Raw genomic sequence first — 23526 nt, 5'->3', positions numbered from 1 at the left:
ACACTCTCAAACATTAAAATCCACACTTTTTAATTTCAATTACACCCTTAAACATCAAATTAACCTCTTTTTCAATACTTCATATTTTAACATATATTATAAATAGTTCTCAATGTTATAATTAAAACAAAAAAATATAATTATAACATAACAATATTTATTTGTATTAAATAAAAAATTATGATTGGGTGTTAAATTTTTTGGGAAGAAGAGTTTTTTTAAGAGTAAACGATCGATATTATTAACTCAAATCGGAAGCGATAACAGACGTAAGAAATTCAGGATAATGGTTAGACCATTCTTGATGACCTGACATGGAACGGGCATAATGCGCTAACACGTGCGCAGCCTGATTCGCGGATTGTCTTACAAAAACGAAATGTAAATTAGTAAGCTGTTTCGTCAACTCCATGCAATCCAAAACCAAATGATCCGAGTCGCCACGATGAGGATTCCGGATATCCAAGATAACATTTAAAGCATCGGATTCAATTACGTTATTCTGTCCATCTTTCAACCAACTTAGAGCTTTTTGGATGTCTATAATTTCAGCAATTCTCGGTTCAAAACTGACCAGAATATTTGCATCCCTTGCCTTCAACAAGACACCATTGACGTCCCTCATAGTACACCCAACGCCAACGGATCTACCTCTTATGCAGCAGCTTGCATCGATATTTACTTTCAGATAACCAGCTGCAGGACTTGACCAACGAACCTGACCATCCTCTTTCACCATCTCCGAAGCTTTCATAAAAGAGCTCACAGCTCGAGCCCTTTGTCAAGCAACCAACTGATGTCCAGCCGAGTTAATCACCATCAAAACTGAGCTTCTTTTTTTTGACCAAACCAGATTATTTATGTTTGTCCACAAATTCCAGCAAATCATTGAAGCCAATTGTGACGATTCTTGGTCCAACGCTTGAAGCTGAAAAATTCAAGCAGTCTCCAACCGAAATCCTCAACTCAGCACTTCTCCAACAGCTCTTAGCAAAAGAGCATTCTATAAATAAATGCATCGCCGTTTCATTAACGCCTCTACAAACCGGACAAGAAGCATTCACGAAGACTCTTTTTCTAGAAAGAACATCGTTTGTAGGAAAAAAAATCCAGCAAAAACACGCCACAAAAATTCCTGATATGCATGGGAACATGTAAATTCCAAATTAAGATCCAAACACCCGTTGTTATCGAATTAATTTCTCCACGAATCAGCCTGTAACAAGATTTAACTGAAAACTTACCCTTGCAATCCGGCGACCAAATCCAATCATCCCTAATATCCATGAAATTTAATGGAACATTCAACACCAAAGCCGCCACTTCCGGAGAAAAAAGATCAAGTTGCAAACGCAAAGAGGCTAAAAAGCGTAATTTTTTTCCAGATCATTAGTTTTTTGAGAGATTTATGAATTTACCTTAAAAAAAGAAATTAATTTGAGTTTCTACCTCAACACAGAAAAATCAACAAAAACACTCCATGATTTGGCCATTTTATGTTTTTACTCTCCTTATCCATAAGTTAATAATTTTACTCCAATCATATAAAACATGACCTGAACCTTTTTCTTTCTTTCTTTCTTTCTTTCTAATATGTATTTGATGTCTTTTTTTTATCCCTTTAACTTTTTAAAGTAATATTTTATTTTTATAATAATATTAACATAATGTTTTCATAAAAATAAAATAGTTTATTTTTAAATTTTTAAATTATTTAAAAAGAATGTTTATAATAAAAAAATAAGTTTTTATAAAATATTTGAGCATATTTAGTATAAAAAATATTTAATTTTTTTTATTTAATAATTATATCTTAAGTTTTTTATATTTTTAACATCCTCCATATCATTACATTTTCAAAAAACTATCGTGGTATTATCATGACCTTATCATAACAACATTATTGATATAATTATGTAGATATCACGACCCAAATTATTGAGCCGCAACCGGCGCTAGGGAACGGGAGTGTTAGCTCCGAAACCCGTAGCAAGCCTTAAATCACTAATAATTTTTCGCAGATAATATAAACAATTAGCAGAACACAACAGAAGCGAATATATAATATATATATAAACATTTACACTAACTGTTCTGCCAACCTCGCGGGCTCTAGTTACCGTACCCTGTACGAACTAGCCTCGCGGTACTATATATATATCAGTTAGTGTCTCAAAACATCTCACCGGCATCTGGGGCCGTGGATTATATGCATAACACGTAGCCTATCAAAAATATATAAAACAATGACAGCAGTTAATATATACAATCAAAATGAACTGCTGTCTAGGCTACTATTCTATCGACACAGGACCACTACTGCAGCATTCACAGAAGTCAGAAACTATACATACACCGCTGACTTCTGGACTTCAAAATTGGCCTCTAGCTAGGTCCACAAACTAAGCACCTGAAAGACATCAAAGGTGAGGGGTCAGTACTTGGGGAAATTGTCACGACCCAAATTATTGAGCCGAGACCGGCGCTAGGGAATGGGAGTGGTAGCTCCGAAACCCGTAGCAAGCCTAAAACCATTCTAACTTTTTCGCGGAAACGCAAACACAACTATCCTATAAACATGTAATAAGAAGACACGTTTACAATCATAACGTACATCATATATATCACATCATCGATACAACCATAGTGGGCATCTCACTTCCGTAACTTGTACGTACTAGCCCGTCTATCGATCAATACAAAACTGACAACCAAAAGACGTCACATCAAACAAACATTAAATATGTACACAACCTATAAGACCTGACTATTCTATGCTAAGACTCGTCATACGTATACTACTGCAGCACCAAGGGGACTCGTACTCAGCACACCAAAGACGGTCTGTCTGATCCGACTCTAAACACCTGAAAGCATCAATGTGAGGGGTCAGTATTTGGGGAAATACTGAGTGAGAAAACACATTACTAGGGTATTATAGAAAATAACATCGCATTTAAAACAAACACATATATACAAACATATTATACTTCAAGCATTTGATCCGATCGAAACCCTAATACCTTAGTATGCATAATGAACATTATCACAACATCTAACGATCGATCGATATGAGTCCGGGATAGTTCAACCAGCCGACTCGCAGATACAGGCCCCGGGATAGTTCAACCAGATAGGCTTTGTATCGCATGCACAAACAAGTATGATATACGACCCATGAAATCTCTATCTATGACTTACCCGGACGCTGGTGATCACACAGCCTATTGACACCCAATAGGTAGCTTGTTTCCCCCGGATCATATACTAGTTTTCACAATCTATATATATTCGATAATACGATGCACAAATTCATTTCTATCGATAAAATACTATAGCATGCGATGTAGTTTAATATTATATTTATAATATAAAAACTATCTATTGCGTAATAATACTCAAAGTAAAGTTTAACTCACAACGATCGCTATTCCTTATATCCAAACGTAAGCTCCAGGAGACTGGTCCGTCAATCCTCGTCGAGCTTCTTGGTTCGTCATACTCGTAGATCGATAGTCCGTCACATCTATCACAGGATTCTATCGTTAAAATATATACTTAGAGAATCTTGTTCTTAAAAACTGCACTAGGTACCTAACACGACAAAAGCACGAAATATAATCGTCGTGTTCTAAACGTATCTTTCTCTATAGATCTCTATTCATATCTCTATTACTCATCATGTTAATGTTCATTGCTATAATGTCTTATTAATATTCATTTTAAGACATTTGTCAGAGTTCTACGCCCATATCATGCCATCAGAGGCCAATTTTCGCTCCCGGAAGTCCCCCGGAGGTCACGATCGAAGTAGGGCACGTCGTGCTAGCTTGGCACCTCGTGCCCTTCATTTTTCATGAAGGGCACGACGTGCCCTTCACTGGTGCACGTCGTGCACCCTTCTGGTGCACGTCGCGCACCAGCACGACGTGCTGAAGTGCAGCACGTCGTGCGCACTTTGGGGGCAGCGTTTTTTGATGCTTCTGGACCATTTCCGAAGCTCCAAATACCCCAAAATTCATACCAATGCATACCTAAATCATCTAGGCTCAAAACTTATCAAGAATCTATACGAAAATGGTGGAAAACGACGTGTTTTTAGCGTTTCGATTCAAACATAGCATTTTTCGTCGAAACAGCCCGTAACCTCCGATTTTAACACTAAAATCCAAAATCTTACCTTGAAATGAAGCTTATGATTGATAGAGCTTCCAATTCCGAACAAATCGATATAAAGAACGCGCGATTTGGACGAGAAACGGCGAAACGGCGACGGATCGTAATCGATCGTCGAAAGCTTCTGTAACTTTCGCTTCCTCTGATCATTACTTCCTTTCCTTACTCTTAAGGAAAGTTATCATATATATCTTGGCTAATTGTCCATTTTGATCCTTCATCTCTTTAACTTAAACCATTTCTCTTTTAAACTTTCTAATTTAACCAAACGGTTAAATTATCCTTTTAACTCGATTATCTACGTATTATTTATATCCAAATAAACAATACTACTCCAAATATAATTATTCTCGTCGATAATCTTCCAATTACTATTCTCGAGGCTAAATTGGCTAATTTGTACTTTGATCCTTGAATTCTTCAAAATTGACAATTTAGCCCAAAATGAATCCGCGTCCAAATTTTAAAAGGTCTCCGATTGACCTGAAACTTTTACCACCAATACTATAAAACATTTCGCGGACCTTGGCGAAATAATTCCAATTTCGGACTTAACTGGTTAAATTACCACTTTAGTCCCTGATCTAAAGTTTGTGACTTTTCTTGATATTTTTCCTTATTTTCTTATTCTAATCCTCAAACATATACGTCTTACTCCATATTATCCTTTTCTTTAATATCCAATATCTTTATTTCTGTAACTCCGGTCCTTCTCTACCGGACACGTTGTACTAAACGGCACCTGAACTTACGGGGTATTACATTCTTCCCCCCTTATAAAAATTCGTCCTCGAATTTTCATACAACCTTTTTACTTATCTTAAACCCTTGACCCTTTTCATTTGTTCCTTGTTTAACATTCAATACTATATACTTTGTATTCCATCACACGCTTTCTTGACTCGTCGCTCCTATCCTTGTACATCCATCGTCGATATCCTTATTAAATCCGACGTCTTTCTAATATCACACAATATCCACCTCATCTTATCATAAGGGCAATCTTCTATCTTCAAAGCATAAACTATAAATCGATTCCTATACTCAACTATCCTCTTTTCATACTCCTATCATACAATATGAACGTCCTAGTTCACCGTCCAATCATTTTCATTCCGCTATTCACGTACATCTATCATTCACTTCTCTTATACAAACTTCATCCTTCATATCCACTTCTTCTCTTATATCCTTGTTTAAGATCTTTGACATCCCGTCAAAGAGATACTTACTTTCTAACACATCACTAATCGGGTACATATCACTGTCCAACGTATTCACGATCTTAACTATATACTAGCTCGTTAACTTGAAACTAAGTTCATATCCTAGAAGCATAACGTCTATGTTTTCGCAACTATACGTATTCATTCGCCTCTTGGTCTTGATCACAGCTTGCTCGCGAGCACTTCACTTCCGTTACAGAGTTCTGGTCTAGGTATACTTACATGAAAACAAAACTCTTTCAAAACTCTTTCGATAAAACGATTCATCTTGAACTTTAAATCAAATTTCATTTTCATTTTAACAAAATTGTGCACTAGGGTGATGACGTCTCTCATCCCCAAAGAGTTGCCACATCTCACCTTTTCGTCCGAACATAATGCATATGATGCATGTCCTATCGATGTATGTACAGATATATGTAGTGATGCACTTCTATCAATGTCGTGGCACTTATCGATGACTGTCGCGGGTCTAGGCACAATTATGTTTTCCAAATTGTTTAAACAAACAACTTTCAAAAAGTTTTAAACTTCGAGTTTTGTAAGTTCTCTAGACATTTAAACTCTGTACACGGTAGGTTCTTCCACTTCTGTAACTTCATACTCCTTCCTCTTGCACATCTCGACATTTCGATAATTCGATTTCGATACCATCTATACATCGTATACGTATTTCGCAAAGAAACAAACAAAGGTTTCACAATCCATCGATCATACTTATCATAATGAAACAAACAAGAATTCTCAATCAATCAAAAATTCACAATCAATCAGCTCGATCTTAAAACAAATAATACAAACGACTTGGATCAGACATGGCTCAATTCTATAGCTGCAGTAGTTCCTAGCTTAGTCTAATGACCTAATACCTAGGAACAAACAAACATCAATCACAGACTCGCAGTGGTATCATGGACTAACTGCACTCAAATCATATATTAGCAGAGGTAACTGGACCAACTGCTCTGATACCAACTTTGTCACGACCCAAATTATTGAGCCGAGACCGGCGCTAGGGAATGGGAGTGGTAGCTCCGAAACCCGTAGCAAGCCTAAAACCATTCTAACTTTTTCGCGGAAACGCAAACACAACTATCCTATAAACATGTAATAAGAAGACACGTTTACAATCATAACGTACATCATATATATCACATCATCGATACAACCATAGTGGGCATCTCACTTCCGTAACTTGTACGTACTAGCCCGTCTATCGATCAATACAAAACTGACAACCAAAAGACGTCACATCAAACAAACATTAAATATGTACACAACCTATAAGACCTGACTATTCTATGCTAAGACTCGTCATACGTATACTACTGCAGCACCAAGGGGACTCGTACTCAGCACACCAAAGACGGTCTGTCTGATCCGACTCTAAACACCTGAAAGCATCAATGTGAGGGGTCAGTATTTGGGGAAATACTGAGTGAGAAAACACATTACTAGGGTATTATAGAAAATAACATCGCATTTAAAACAAACACATATATACAAACATATTATACTTCAAGCATTTGATCCGATCGAAACCCTAATACCTTAGTATGCATAATGAACATTATCACAACATCTAACGATCGATCGATATGAGTCCGGGATAGTTCAACCAGCCGACTCGCAGATACAGGCCCCGGGATAGTTCAACCAGATAGGCTTTGTATCGCATGCACAAACAAGTATGATATACGACCCATGAAATCTCTATCTATGACTTACCCGGACGCTGGTGATCACACAGCCTATTGACACCCAATAGGTAGCTTGTTTCCCCCGGATCATATACTAGTTTTCACAATCTATATATATTCGATAATACGATGCACAAATTCATTTCTATCGATAAAATACTATAGCATGCGATGTAGTTTAATATTATATTTATAATATAAAAACTATCTATTGCGTAATAATACTCAAAGTAAAGTTTAACTCACAACGATCGCTATTCCTTATATCCAAACGTAAGCTCCAGGAGACTGGTCCGTCAATCCTCGTCGAGCTTCTTGGTTCGTCATACTCGTAGATCGATAGTCCGTCACATCTATCACAGGATTCTATCGTTAAAATATATACTTAGAGAATCTTGTTCTTAAAAACTGCACTAGGTACCTAACACGACAAAAGCACGAAATATAATCGTCGTGTTCTAAACGTATCTTTCTCTATAGATCTCTATTCATATCTCTATTACTCATCATGTTAATGTTCATTGCTATAATGTCTTATTAATATTCATTTTAAGACATTTGTCAGAGTTCTACGCCCATATCATGCCATCAGAGGCCAATTTTCGCTCCCGGAAGTCCCCCGGAGGTCACGATCGAAGTAGGGCACGTCGTGCTAGCTTGGCACCTCGTGCCCTTCATTTTTCATGAAGGGCACGACGTGCCCTTCACTGGTGCACGTCGTGCACCCTTGTGGTGCACGTCGTGCACCCTTCTGGTGCACGTCGCGCACCAGCACGACGTGCTGAAGTGCAGCACGTCGTGCGCACTTTGGGGGCAGCGTTTTTTGATGCTTCTGGACCATTTCCGAAGCTCCAAATACCCCAAAATTCATACCAATGCATACCTAAATCATCTAGGCTCAAAACTTATCAAGAATCTATACGAAAATGGTGGAAAACGACGTGTTTTTAGCGTTTCGATTCAAACATAGCATTTTTCGTCGAAACAGCCCGTAACCTCCGATTTTAACACTCAAATCCAAAATCTTACCTTGAAATGAAGCTTATGATTGATAGAGCTTCCAATTCCGAACAAATCGATATAAAGAACGCGCGATTTGGACGAGAAACGGCGAAACGGCGACGGATCGTAATCGATCGTCGAAAGCTTCTGTAACTTTCGCTTCCTCTGATCATTACTTCCTTTCCTTACTCTTAAGGAAAGTTATCATATATATCTTGGCTAATTGTCCATTTTGATCCTTCATCTCTTTAACTTAAACCATTTCTCTTTTAAACTTTCTAATTTAACCAAACGGTTAAATTATCCTTTTAACTCGATTATCTACGTATTATTTATATCCAAATAAACAATACTACTCCAAATATAATTATTCTCGTCGATAATCTTCCAATTACTATTCTCGAGGCTAAATTGGCTAATTTGTACTTTGATCCTTGAATTCTTCAAAATTGACAATTTAGCCCAAAATGAATCCGCGTCCAAATTTTAAAAGGTCTCCGATTGACCTGAAACTTTTACCACCAATACTATAAAACATTTCGCGGACCTTGGCGAAATAATTCCAATTTCGGACTTAACTGGTTAAATTACCACTTTAGTCCCTGATCTAAAGTTTGTGACTTTTCTTGATATTTTTCCTTATTTTCTTATTCTAATCCTCAAACATATACGTCTTACTCCATATTATCCTTTTCTTTAATATCCAATATCTTTATTTCTGTAACTCCGGTCCTTCTCTACCGGACACGTTGTACTAAACGGCACCTGAACTTACGGGGTATTACAGAAATACTGAGTGAGTTTGCATTTACTAACAGTATTAACATAGAAAATATAGCATCGCATCTCAAGAAAGTAATAACATAAAACATATAAACAGGTATTTGATCCGTACGAAACTAATATCCTAGCATGTGACACATCTCTCGAATAATCATATATCATTTAACCCAATCATAAATTTCAAGTTGTGAGTCCAACTCACTGGTGGGCCCAGCCCACTAGATACGGGGACTTCCAGGCTACACCGTAGCCGAGTTCACTATTGTATCGAATTCATATCATATCATACGTATCCAATCATTTCTCAAATGCAAACACACTAGACTGACTCAGTACTGGTGATCACACAACCTAGCCTATTGACACCCAATAGGTAGCTAGTTTCTTCGGATCGCATTCTAGTTCTCGTATATAGATATTAATAAAATATATAACAACTCAATCAATTATACATAATGCGATGCGTGTAAACATTATATATATCTATATAAAATAACTTTAATATATAATACGTGAAAGTAAAATACAACTCACAGTGACCGCTATCCACTCTACAACAAGATCGACGTGATAATGTGCTCGAACTAGTACACCTCTAGTGCCCTCACTGCCTGGTCGTACGTCTGATATATATTAATTAACGTTTAATAGTCAGACGTAAATCATGTGTTAATACGTATAATACTTACATAATTTAAGTATTAGTTTCATTCTAGTATTATTCACATATCCAGAAATTCTTAATCGTATCCACGACTTATCGAATACCATTCCTTGTATTCGAGAATTATATAATTCCCTTAACGTTTTCATTATCGTTACTCGCGTAAAATGTCGAGCTAAAACTCACTTTTTGACTTATCGAGGTCTTTAATTGAATATTAGGGTTTAATATTCAAAATATTGAAATCTTGTTTCTTTTTAATTAAAAGTCCATTTTAGCCCCTTGGCCCCTTCGGAATCGCCGTGCGAGCGCGTAACTCGAATAAGCTGTGCGGTGCACAGCTTGGCTATGCGCTTGCATAGCCTGGGCTATGCGGGCGCATAGCTCCTTGGCTATGCGCTCGCATAGCCTGAGCTATGCGGGCGCATAGCTCCTTGGCTATGCGCTCGCATAGCCTGAGCTATGCGGGCGCGTAGCCGCTTGCTATGCACAGCCCCGGAAACATCGTTTCCGGGCTGTTTCGCCGCACCCCGACTTCACCAAAACGTCAATACTTCCATTTCTAACAAAACCCGTACTTTAACTTTCCAAAAATCCCAAAAACGACTTACTTAAATTGAATTCGATTAAACCGTTACTTAACGGCATACAACAATCCTCCTCTAATCAATTTAATCACCAAGAATTCGTATCTTACCTTGATACGAGGCTTAGAATCAGTAGAGGATGAAATTCTAGAGAGATTGGTACAAAAATCGCTTGAAACGGATTCCGAACGGTGAAACGGCGTGATGACGAAGTTGATCGCCAAATGGAATAGCTTCTGGACGTTTCTTCTTTCTCCTTCTCTGATTTCTTCATTTCAAATGGAATCTCATATATGTATGTTTAAAAGTATGTTTTAGTCCCTCTTTTCTTTCTTTGATACAACTTAGCGTTTAAACTTTTCTTTTCTACGATTTAGTCCATAACTAAATCAATAACTTCTTAAATTATAACTTATACGTATTATTTATATCCAATAAATAATACAAAGCTCGATACTAACACTTTTCCGTCAAAATCCAATATTTCTATTTTTGACACAAAGTGGCTAAATTACCACTTTGGTCCATGTACTTATTTTTGGACTTTTCTTGCCATTTTTCCTTTTTATTCCAATTCTAACTTTAAAATTGAAATATAATATAAATTTTCTCCGCAATAATATTTTCTAAAACCGACCTGCTAAAACTTATTTATCAGAAAACTTTCCGATGACGCCACTCTGGCGAGTCCAAACTGGACAGGTGGTCCAATTAGATAATTAAAAATTTTGGGGTATTACAGTAGATATCGTCATGTTTTCATCTCATTATTATAATTTTTTGTAATTTTTTTTCATGCATGTATCATTTTATCATTTTATTATCATAAAACTTTATCATACTATTATTTTCACACTATCATCCCGTTATCATAATTTTTTTGTGATATTTTTTTTCATACAGGTATCATATTATCATACTATTATCTTCACATTATCATCTCGTTATCATAATCTTTTTATAATTTTTTTTTCATACAGGTATCAAATTATCATACTATTATCTTCACATTATCATCTCGTTATCATATTTTTTTCTGTAATTTTTTTCCATATAGGTATCATATTATCATACTATTGTCAAAATTTTATTATTTTATTATCATCTGGTTATCACTGGTATCATGAATCGTTTTGTAATTATATTTTCACGTACGTTATCATTCAATTATCATACTTCATTTTCATATAGTTATCATACTGCAATGTTATGATAACGACATGATAATGTAGTGATATTAACATGATAATCAAACACTATTTTATCATACATTATTATAGTGATACTGACATGATAATCAGAAAGTGATTTAGTTATCATAACATTATCATTCTGTTATCATGAAATCCTTCTATAATTTTTTTTACGTACGTTATCAGAACCTTATCATACTTCATTATCATAACATTATCACACTAGAGTGTTATGATAACAACATGATAATGTAGTGATAGTGACATGATAATTAAAAACTGTTTTATCATAACATTATCATAGATATTATCATGTCATTGTCATAATATTATCACTTAGGTACTATAAAACATTATCATCTCGGTATCATATAATAATATTATGATAACGAGATAATAATACAGTGATAACAACATGATAATTAAATTTTTTCTTTGGAGAATTTTTTTTTCTGTAGTGTTATGATAACAACATGATAATATAGTGATACTCATATGATAATCAGAGGCTGTTTTTTTATAAAATTTTTTTTTTTGCAGTGTTATGATAATCAGATGCTTTTTTTTGCAGAAAATCGTTTTTCTCATCATAACTTCGTTTTTCATGCATTAATCTAAAATTGAAAAAATATTCAAGAGTAATTTATTTAAATCTGAATGTTAAAAAATCGCAATAATCAACATGAATTAAAGAAAAGTTCGCTAAAATAAAAAATGAAAAAACAGTGGAGCGAGGGTGGAGCGATGAAGAAACGGCAGCGGAGCGATGAATGAACGACAAAGAAGAAAGAAAAAAAATGAAGAAGAAAAGAAGATAAAAAAAAGAAAAAAAATTTGACGAAGAAAAAAGAACAGAGAAGAAGAAGAAAAAAAAGAGAGGAGGAGAGAGGAGAGAGGAGAGAGAAAGAAAAAGAGAGAAAAATATAAAAATGACAGTTTTCATATAATATGATAAGAGTAAAAAAAATATTTAAAGTAAAAAATTAATAAAAAATAGGTATAATTATATAAGAACAAAAGATCACTTTACCCCCCGAACTTGGCACAAAGTATCAAAACGGGATCACTTTTATTTTGAAATTGTAAAAAATGGTACAAAACCCCCCCCTCCCCACTCTCACCAAAGAAAGTGAGATACACTCTCCAGTTTTGATGGTGGTTTCGGTTTTCTAAGGTTGTTTTTGATAAAAAAAATGTTTAAAATGTTCGTATTGTTTTTAAACATTTTAAATTAATACCTAATAATTAAAAAAAATAAAAATTAATCCCTTTAATTTAAAACTTTATATCACAAATTAACCCACAAATTTCATTATATACAACAAATTAACCCTCAAATTAATATTTTTAACAAAAATAAATTAATTTTTTTTAATTTTTTTATAAAAAAAACAGACCCGGGGCCTGTTCTTCTTCCTCAAGAACAGACCCCATGGATCTGAACAGATCCAGGTCTATTCTTTGAAGAACAGACCGCGTCTGTTCTTTGAAGAACAGACCGTCTGTTCTTTGAAGAACAGACTTCGGCAGTCTGTTCTTCAACGAACAGACGAGGAGCAGCAGCTCCTCTTCTCCGGCGAGGAGCTCTTCCTTGCCGGAAATTTAAATAAAATTGATTTTTTTTTCTGAAAAAGGTTCAAAAAGGCCCCTGGATTAATTAGGAGTTAATTATGATTAATTGGTATTTTGGAATCTCACTCTCCAATTTAGTGCCACATCAGCATTAGGGGGGTTTTTGAGCCGGTTTTGCCAAGTTCGGATAAAAGTGATCCGGTTTTGCTAATTTGGATTTTTTTGATATTTTGCGCCAAGTTCGGGGGGTAAAATGATCCTTTGTTCAATTATATAAACATGCTTTACAGTAAAAAAAATAAAAACATTAAAATGATGAGGTATTTTCTCTATATTTTTTTATTGAGTAGAAAATCAAATTAGTTTTAAAAATGGATTATTTGTCCGAATTGTTTCTAGTTTTTTTTTTATATATAAATATAATCAATTAAAATATCAACACGATAATTTTTCAGTGACTACTTTTCTGTTACTAATATAAAATCATTTTTAAGTTAACAAATGAAATAAATCAAATATAGTATTTAAAATGAAATACAAATAAAGTAGGATAATGATTAAAATATAGGCCAAATGTCTTAAAAAGGCCAAAGCCTTCATAAAAGTTTCACAAAAGTACCGACCTTTCAATTTTGTCGATTTTGGCCAAAAACAAATTATTTGATTTCAATGGTGGCCAACTCTCAATTTAATTTCAATTTGCATATGTGGAGCCTATGTGACGCCTATGTGGCATGTAAAATATTGAAAGGTCAGGACTTTTATGAAACCAAATAATCCATTTTTGGCCAAAATCGACAAAATTGAAAGGTCAGAACTTTTGTGAAACCAAATAATCAGTTTTTGGCCAAAATCGACAAAATTAAAAGGTCAGGACTTTTGTGAAACTTTTGTAAAAGGTTTGCCCTTTTTACAACATTTGGCCTAAAATATATCACGTCGACATTTCAACTCCAATTGTCATCAACTCCAATTGTCATAAGATATGATTCGATCTAATTTTGGTTCTAATTATTAACTCTTTTTAAAACAAAATATAAGAGGAAAGTTCCATGTGCCCCCATCCTTATATCAACAATGTCATAAGTCGCATAAAAAAGTTGTTGTGGTCAAAGGTGGACTTAAAAAATTTGTATAAAATTAGTAAAATTATAAAAATAATATTATTACTTATAAAAATATATTTTGATATTTTTCATAATTTACGGTCATATTTTCTTTTTAGATCAAAAGATGTGATCTCGTAATTTCAATAATGTAAAAAATTAGCACGAGATGCAAAAATTGTATGATTTTATGTTCGGAATGTATAAAAATTAAATTACTAAATTGTAAAAAAAAAAGACGTCTAAGATAAAATAAAAAGATAAAATTATGGATTAAAATTCCTAATTTTATAAGTAAAACCATAAAATTATAACAAGACACTTCAATTAGTTTTTTTTATTATTAGAGGAAGAGAGAGTGTTTGTGTGAAAAATCGCTCTCACGACTTAGCAGATTGTTACTCAGCGCTTACATTGTAAACAGGGACGAACCTACATTAGGACTAGAGGTGGCCATAGCCACCTCAAATCCTAAGTAAGTCCCTAAGAAAAAATATATATAACTTTTAGTCCTTATAGTTTCTTTTGAATTTAATTAATTATAGTGGAAATTAATTTATTTTTTTATTTTAATCAAAACTCCGTTAGTAATAAAATTTAGTTTTGAATTCTTTTACAATATTTTTATACTATCTTTTATTATTTAATTGTATTTTAATATTATATATAAAAACTTATATATGTGTGTGTGTGTGCGCGCGTGTGGGCGTGCGTGCGTGGGCGTGCGTGGGTGGGTGTGTGTGTGCGTGCGTGTGCGTGTGCGTGTGTGTGTGTGTATCACGGTTGAAATTATAATTTATTGACAGTCCCTCTAAACATTTTTATCTAGGTCTGCCACTGATTGCAAATTAATGGATACTGCGTGGTTTTGATTCTGAAGTAGAGTAAATCTTTTTCAGAATAATTTGATTTATATTTTATGGAGATAAATAAAAATAAAAATTGAAGACGGATAAAATCATATCATTAAATGCTATATCAATTAAATTATTTTAAATAAAAGAATATTTTTTGGTTTGTTTGGCTTGGTAATTTTTGAGGTTTTTCTTTTATGAAAATTGGATTTTTCCATTTGGCACAGAAATTAAATTTATAAAATGAACAATTTATTTGACATATTTTTTTATGTAGGTCCGCTAATAACTAGAGTCAGTTACTGATGCAGACCATCAGTGTTGCTTGTGCATGACCTTAAGTAACTACAATTGCAAAATTCGTACAATCACTTGCTGTTCTCATTTAATTTACTCCCATCTAACTTGCAACTTGCATATCCATAAAATTTACTTGCTATCTTCTAATCTAGGTAAAATACATATTTAGATTCCTATAGTATCTATTTTTTTAATTGAGTTTTTCCGTTATAATTTATATATGTTGAGTCTTTATACTTTTAATTTTATAGACATTAGATCTCTGTCAAAACACATTAATAGTGTCAAATTAGATCGAAAAAACCGATTACTTTCAAAAAAATAAAAGTGTAGATATCAAATTCAACAAAAAAAGTCTATTTCTTTCATCTTAGCCGTAGTAACGGCTGTAAATTACACACATTTTATTTTTGTGATGGAGAGATCTAACATCTACCAAATTAAAAACATATGGACTCAAATTTGACAAATAAAAGTTGATGAATCTAATTCAAAAAATATAATAATGCAGAGATTCAAAAATATATTTCGCCTTTAATTTAGACAAATCATTTGATTATTAAATAAATAATAACACAAATCATTTGATTATCAAATAAAAATTTAATAAAATTTTGAAATACAAATTTAAAAACCTTATTGGCTCTTTGTTCAGAATTAATTTCATCAATTCATGGATAGGAAATCCATAAAATTTGGGTTGGAAAATACCCAATTTACTATGATCTATGTTCTGTGTGCTGGAATGGTTTTCAGCTGCCATCTCAGGCTGCTTTAATTGCTTAAAGATAGTAATTTCAAGTACTAGTGCTCTTCAATTGTATAGAAGGCAAAATCAAAACAGGAAATTTAATGTTATAATTTTCATCCAGTCTAGTCTTTTTCCCCATCTAGGTAAAATTGTTGATCATCACCTACTTATAACTTTACAGTCTGTAAGATATCATGAAAGTAGTTGAAAATATCTTACACATTAATTCCAAGATTTTAGCTGCTACAACTAGGGGTGTAAACTCGAAAAAAGCTCGAGATCGGTTCGAAAAATTCGAGTCGAGCTCGAGTAGCTCCATCTCGAGTCGAGCTCGAGTAGCTCCATCTCGAGCCGAGCTCGAGTACCAATTACTAAGGCTCGTGAGGCTCGCGAGACTAAACGGGCCTAAACGAGCTTGTTATAAAATAACAATAATAATTTTATTATCATTATATTAAATTTTTACACCTCTAAATTTAGATATGCATCATAAAAATTGGTTAAATTGCATAATATATAGTGAAAAATAATTAAAATACATCAAATCTGATTTTTTTAATTATTTTTTTTATTTTTATTAAATTCAACTCGAGCTCGAGTAGCTCGAATGTTGTTCGAGCTCGAGCTTCAAAATTAAAGCCCAGTCTAGCTCGAGCTCGAGCTCGAGCCTGCAAAACACACTCGAGCCCGAGCTCGAGCTTGGCCTAACTCGGGCTCGGCCTGTTTACACCCCTAGCTACAACATTATCATATATGAAAATAACTTACATTTTAATTCCAAGTTTTTTAACTACTACTAAAATTCTATAATTATTTTTAAAAAACTACTAATATATGAGTAATGCTATTTAACCCACAAACTTTAACCATTTTATTGTATCGTTTTAAGTGTCAACAAACGAGTGGGTCAATTTAAAGAGAAAAATTGAACCATATATTTTCCAATATGAATTGAGCAAATATACGCATGACACGTAAAGCGGTACAAAAAAGTGGATTAAATAGCATTGTCCCTAATATATTATCAAGCATCAATGTCTAATTGATCGTGGGGGTGCTCAAATAATTGTAATTCAACTGTTTTTTTCGGCCAAAATGCATACGTGATAGTTCAATTTTGAAATGAGACAATTGAATATTTCTAAATATACCTTGAAAAATTGTCACATGTGTATAATATTATTTAGAAGATGACAAGTTTTCAAGTAATGTCAAATTATGCACACATGACAAGTTTCTAAGTAAAAAATAAAAGTTGGTTGCCATATATGTATTTTTTGCCCGAAAACCTCTAGTTAAAATAAATTGAAGTTTAATAAGAATGAAACAAATTTTAATTTGGTAACTAAATTGTAAAAACACGATAGTTTACCCTCACTATCAATTACCCAACATTTACATAAAATTTAATTTTACACGAAAACTTAACAAATCCTAGATTCCGATATCCTTTTTATTTTTAAAAGTGTTTTTAAAGTTCAAAACGTTATATGCATAACATATTATTGTAAAAAGTTATTTTTCTGTTCCCTTTGAAATATTTCATTTTCGTTTTTATATCAAAATAATTGTCTATTCTAAATTTCAATGATAAATTTTTTTAAAATAAAATTATTGTCGCATTTTTTCCAACAGCTGATAGCTATTTTGATTTATTAATTTTTATATAAACTTATCTCTACTAAAATATGTATTATTTTTATAATAAACAAAATTATTTAAATTATTTTCAAATAATCCAATTATTTTTAGATTAGATAAGATTATCTTATTTATCTTATAGTAGCTATAATTAAATAATTTATCAAATTAATTTTAAATTTATCAAAAATTTTATATAAAATAATTTAAAATTAAATATTGTTTTTAAATTATTTTTATTAAATATAATTTATTTATATAAAAAATTAAAAAATAATTATACCATTTATAAATCATTTAACTTATTAACAACAACTACAACTAATACACGTCACCAAACAATATTCTGTATCAGCTAACAGTTATCAACTACCAGCAACAAATAACAGCGAAACTAAACGGGGTCTATCTATGATAGGTTATTTTTGTTATTTGAATGAATTTAATAACTTTTTTAATATGTATGTTTTGCTAAAAAAATGACATTTAAAAGAAAACCCAGAAAGTATTTAATTTTTTTAATGGTTTTTTTTTTCAGAAACATAATTGAAAATAATGGACGAATTAGGCTTATCAAAAGTTTATGTAGCACGAAAAAGAACACTGAAATAGAAAAAATTGATATATGTGAAACAACCAAATGATATTATGTTATAAGAATAAGTTATAAAAATAGAATTATGGAATTTTAAAAATGTTTTTTGGAAAATTAATAGGCGAATTTGGCTCCTTAGGACCTATGTAGTACGGAAATAATAATATTATTTAAAAAAAACTAAATGATATTTTTCCTAAAGAATATGTTATAAACAGGTAAAATATATTTATCTATTTATAATTACATCTCATTTGCCAAATATATTGTAATTTTCAAATTTTATCAATTTGATTTATCATCTTTTCGAGTATTGCCAAACACATTTCTTTTTCAGTTTGCAGTTGATGTGGTGTAATGTTGTTTATGCCAAATAAGATAAATTTTATACACATGAATAAATAAAACTACGCTAAACTAGTTATAAATAAGAAATATTTGGCAAAAATCGAAAAGACAATAAATTAAATTGGTAAAATTTTAAAATCATTTAACAAATTAAATATAATTGTGGGTTGATAATTATATTTCGTCTTATAGATATAGAGTTTGGGGGTCTTAAAGACAATTTTGAAAATGAAAACAAAAGTACAAAACGCATGATTATAAAAGTTTTCGTGCACTATAGTCACAATCTTGTAAACCTTCTCTATATATAACAAGCACAAGAAAGTTTTATTTGAACTCATTACTCACATATCATTCTACAATCTTTTTTCATCTAATAACAAATCATTTTTTCCAATATGGAACCTTTCATAATTATTTTTCTATCCCTTCTTTGCTATGTCATTTTTTTCTTCTGCAGCCTAATTTTCCACAGAAGAAACCAATCCTGCTACATGCTAGATTATGAGTGCTACAAACCCCCCGAAAACAGAATGCTCGACACAGAATCCTGTGTCAAGCTTGTCATGAGGAACAAGAATCTCGGAATCGAACAATACCGGTTTCTGTTGCAAACGATTGTTAATTCCGGGATAGGAAACGAAACATACGGCCCGGAAAACATCATCGAAAGGAGAGAAGAAAATGCGTCTTTACGCGATGCATTTTCGGAGATCGACGACATCATGTTCGATACACTCGATAATCTGTTTAAAAGAACGGGAATTTCTCCGTCGGAAATCGACATACTCGTCGTGAATGTTTCGTTATTCTCTCCGGCGCCTTCGCTGACAGCTCGAGTAGTTCGGAAGTATAAAATGAGGGAAGATATTAAATCTTTCAATCTGTCAGGAATGGGGTGTAGTGCAAGTATTGTAGCTGTTGAATTAGTTCAACAGCTTTTTAAATCTTGCAAGAATAAAATAGCACTTGTTATTAGCACGGAATCAATCGGTCCAAATTGGTATCTCGGAAAAGAAAAATCAATGTTGCTATCGAATTGTCTGTTCCGATCCGGAGGTTGTTCGATGATCCTGACGAACAATCAAGATTTGAAGAATAAATCAATATTCAAATTGAATCATCTAGTCCGTACACATATCGGATCGAACGACGAAGCGTACGGATGTTGCATACAAGAAGAAGATGATCAAGGCTATGGAGGTTTTCTCTTAACAAGAAGCTTAACAAAAGCCGCCGCGAAAGCTCTTTCGATGAATTTACGAGTCCTAGTTCCGAAAATCTTGCCCGTTATGGAATTATTTCGATATATTCTATCTCGTAATCGGAACCCCAAAAGCAAGACTTCGAATCTTGAATTAGTGGGATCGGGCTTAAATCTTAAGACAGGGGTTGAACATTTCTGCATACACCCGGGCGGAAAAGCTGTGATCGAAGGGATCGGAAAGAGTTTAGGGCTAAACGACTATGACCTCGAACCGGCTCGAATGGCGCTTCATCGATTCGGAAACACGTCGGCGGGCGGTTTGTGGTATGTTTTAGGGTACATGGAAGCAAAGAAGAGGCTAAAGAAAGGTGATAGAATATTAATGATTAGTCTTGGAGCAGGATTTAAGTGCAATAATTGTGTTTGGGAGGTAATGAAAGATTTGGAAAATGGTAATGTTTGGAAAGAAAGTGTAGATAATTATCCTCCTGAAAAAGCACCGGTTAATGAGTTTTTGGAAAAATATAGCTGGATTAATGATGAATATCTTAGTTTTGTTCAAATTGATGAAATGAAATCAAAGTTTATGTAGCTAGGAATTAATCTTCATTAATTGTACTTCTTATGAGCTATTTTGGTTTTAAATTTGCATTGTATTTTGGGTTTAAAATAATGTTTAATTGTTGATCTTGGTTTTAGGAAGATTTACTGGAGCAAATTAAGTGGAAGATTATAATAGGATGCATTATTACCATGTATTGATTTCTTTATAAAGGTGATGTATTGTAGTTTTAATGTTCAATATATGAATTTAATCTTATACTTGTTTTAAGGGTGTGGATTCGGTTCAAATCTATCTAAATTGTGTTAGGGCTTGGTTAATTTTCTCACTTTGGTTTGACTGTTCTGCTTCGATTTATATCAGAGTGAACTTTTTTTTTTTGATGAATAATATCAGAGTGAACTTATATAATTTATTTTCAAAATCAAATCAAAATGAAAAATTGAAAAAAGAAATTATATAGTATTTAAATCGAAATAAAGTCTGTTCCATTCAATTATTCAGTTCGGATTAGAATTCCCTCAAGTAAGGTCTCGGGTTCGAGTCCTTGTGAATGCATAAAATTCCCACTGGCAGACTCACCCACCATGCCAGGTGCGCGACGCGGGTCGGATCCGGATTAGCTAAGGCGAAGCCTTGGAAACCGGATGGGCTTACAAAAAAAAAAAAGAGAAAGTTACAAAAGTGAGCTAAACACGCTCAATTATTACAATAGTGCTAACCCTTCTAATTATTTACATCAATGCTAATTTTAACTTTACAATTAAGGTCTAATCACTCAAAAACCTCTCACCTTTAAACTATTTTTCAATTCCACCCCGACGTTGAAAATTTGTCAATTTTACCCACTTTTGAATTTTCCGTTTTCAATTGTACCCCAATATTTTAATTTTTGTTAATTTTTTTACTTAAATGATGAAATCATTCAATTAATTAAGTCTAAACATGAAATTAAATTCTTTTTTATTCAAAAAGTACAAATAAGTCCTTTATTTTTAAAAACTAACTAAAAGTCATAATCAAATTAACACTAATTTAAATTCTTAATTAATTTAACTAAATTTAAATAAATTTTAAAAATATACAATTAATATATGCGAGACATGGAGAATGTTTTAAACAAATTTCCAAACGCAAAAGACGTTAATTTAATTTTTCAGGGTACAATTGAAACACAAAAATGCAAAATAGGATAAAATTGACAAATTTTCAACGTTAGGGTATGATTGAAAAGGGGCTAAAAGGTCGGGGTTCTTTAAGACATTAGGCCTACAATTAATATGTCAGTTTTCATATTTATTTCACCTAATGCTAACTCTCTCTCAAACTAACATGTGTCCTTCTCTATTCCAACTTTACAATTAACTTTACCATTTCTCTTTTTTTTTTTTACTGTCCTTCTCTATTTCAAATCTAACGTGGCAATGCATATATAGTTTACGAGACTTCATTCTATACTCACCATTTCATTTATCTCCTTATAAATTAATCTCTTAAAATAACAAATTTTATATTAAAAAAAATAATTAAAGCTCCATTATATTCCATTTTTTTATAAATAAAATTTCATTAATTTAATAGACTTCAAACTAGATACAGTCGACCCTCTTATAATTAATATATATGGCGGACCAAAAATTTATTAATTATTAAAATTATTAATTTAATAATTATTAAAATTATTAATTTATTAAATTTGTATCTAAAAAATAAAAAAACATAGTTTAAGTCATTTAATTTGCAAAAACCTAATATTTATATTATATTACAAAAACATCAACTAATAGAGTGTTTATTCCATGCAATAGTTGTTCCATGTCATATGTACAACAAGCCAATTAGCATTTGCGATAGAAATTTTTTCAATTATTATTTGATTTTTTAATCATTACAAATTTTACATGGCTTGATTTGTTGCATGAATAACATGGCACAACGGTTGTATTGGATAATTTTCCAACTAAACACACTTCACAATTTGGCTATTGATAAGAATTAAGCTCACTTTGACCTTTTTAAAAAGCCAATAATAACTGATTATTAGCCAACTAGCTTGGTAGTTAGGTTTGTTGATTTAATCTAAATTTTACTGTATACTTAGCTGGAGATTCCTACTGCCTACTTAGAAACCTTGCCTAAATTATGTTTTGTGTTAATTTTTTTAATTAAATAGAGTTTGTGAATGATTACATAATTTTTTTGTAAGGATATCTTAGTTTTTTTCTCTTGCTGTGATAAAACTAGCCTTTGAAAGGTTTAGATTTGCAGTACCCTGCTTGAAATGCTTATGCCACCTGCTCTTATTTTTCACAAAACTTTCTTAAGAATAACCAAACATATGAAAAAGTATTTAGATATTAGGTAAAGGATACATTTTAACTTTCTTTGTAAAAAAAAGATAAAAAAGTCCAGTATCTAATTGTAAGTGTTAAATTTGTTGAATGGTATTGAGTCCAACTCTAATTTTTTAGATTTCTGCTTTTTTTATCTATGTTATACATATGTTATACATAGCAGATACATATGTTATACATATCAGATACATATTAGAAACAGTTTAAATATATTTATTTTTAAATATATATTAATTCATCAAACGTGTTTGATATGTTTCTTAAATGTATTTATTAGGTAAATTTTTAATATATAATTACATGATAAATATATCCTTGATATGCGACTTCTCGTCAATGGTGGTACCTCAATGCCTTCGAGATACATTTTCGGTACATCTCCTATACATTTCTGATACATCTTGCATATGTCATCAATACACATCAGAAACACAAAGAATATTTAAATATATATTATATAAATATATATGTCTTTTAGATGTATTTTTAGATACATCTTTCATATACAATTAAAACATGACAAATATATCCTTAATACGTATCATTGATAAATAATTTACACAATTTACAGAGCATATGACATGTTTTTATTTTAATATATGTTATAGGTAAATTTCAACTACTCGTAAGTTATATATTCAATACGTTAAATATATAACTCATATACAAATACTATACATATTCGACACATCTTTTATACATATCAGAAATAGTTTAGACCTATAATTTTTATTTTAATATATGTATTATGTGTGTATTTTGAAATGTAGTATTATCGATAGATCTTTGATACATTGTATATAATAGTGGTTGTAATTCAAGTGAGGATGTTTATATTGATCAAAGTTGAGTTAAAAAAATCACAACTTATTATTTTTATATTTCAATTTATAGTGAATAGAAAC

General features: G+C 32.2%; 3 protein-coding genes and 1 long non-coding RNA gene across 4 annotated transcripts; 1 reads left to right on the top strand and 3 right to left on the bottom strand.

The window, feature by feature from the left end:
- Positions 1 to 241: 241 nt before the first annotated feature.
- LOC126662025 (uncharacterized) lies at positions 242 to 739 on the bottom strand. Its single transcript, XM_050355912.1, has one exon. The coding sequence runs from the start codon at positions 737 to 739 to the stop codon at positions 242 to 244; it is 498 nt and encodes a 165-aa protein (XP_050211869.1).
- Positions 740 to 854: 115 nt separating this feature from the next.
- LOC126662024 (uncharacterized) lies at positions 855 to 1493 on the bottom strand. Its single transcript, XM_050355910.1, has 3 exons — positions 1450 to 1493; positions 1245 to 1276; positions 855 to 1135 (listed from the first exon to the last, which is right to left on the bottom strand). The coding sequence occupies exons 1-3, from the start codon at positions 1491 to 1493 to the stop codon at positions 855 to 857; spliced, it is 357 nt and encodes a 118-aa protein (XP_050211867.1).
- Positions 1494 to 6097: 4604 nt separating this feature from the next.
- On the bottom strand, positions 6098 to 8885 carry LOC126659832 (uncharacterized). The gene is made up of 2 exons (XR_007635100.2): positions 7349 to 8885; positions 6098 to 6796 (listed from the first exon to the last, which is right to left on the bottom strand). It is a non-coding gene; the product is annotated as an uncharacterized LOC126659832 (long non-coding RNA).
- Positions 8886 to 18769: 9884 nt separating this feature from the next.
- Positions 18770 to 20537, top strand: LOC126659563 (3-ketoacyl-CoA synthase 19). Its single transcript, XM_050352862.2, has one exon. The coding sequence runs from the start codon at positions 18897 to 18899 to the stop codon at positions 20295 to 20297; it is 1401 nt and encodes a 466-aa protein (XP_050208819.1). The 5' UTR covers positions 18770 to 18896; the 3' UTR covers positions 20298 to 20537.
- Positions 20538 to 23526: the final 2989 nt, after the last annotated feature.

Source organism: Mercurialis annua, linkage group LG8 (assembly GCF_937616625.2).
Source record: "Mercurialis annua linkage group LG8, ddMerAnnu1.2, whole genome shotgun sequence".
NCBI lineage: Eukaryota > Viridiplantae > Streptophyta > Magnoliopsida > Malpighiales > Euphorbiaceae > Mercurialis > Mercurialis annua.
This window is presented reverse-complemented; position numbering and strand designations above follow the sequence as displayed.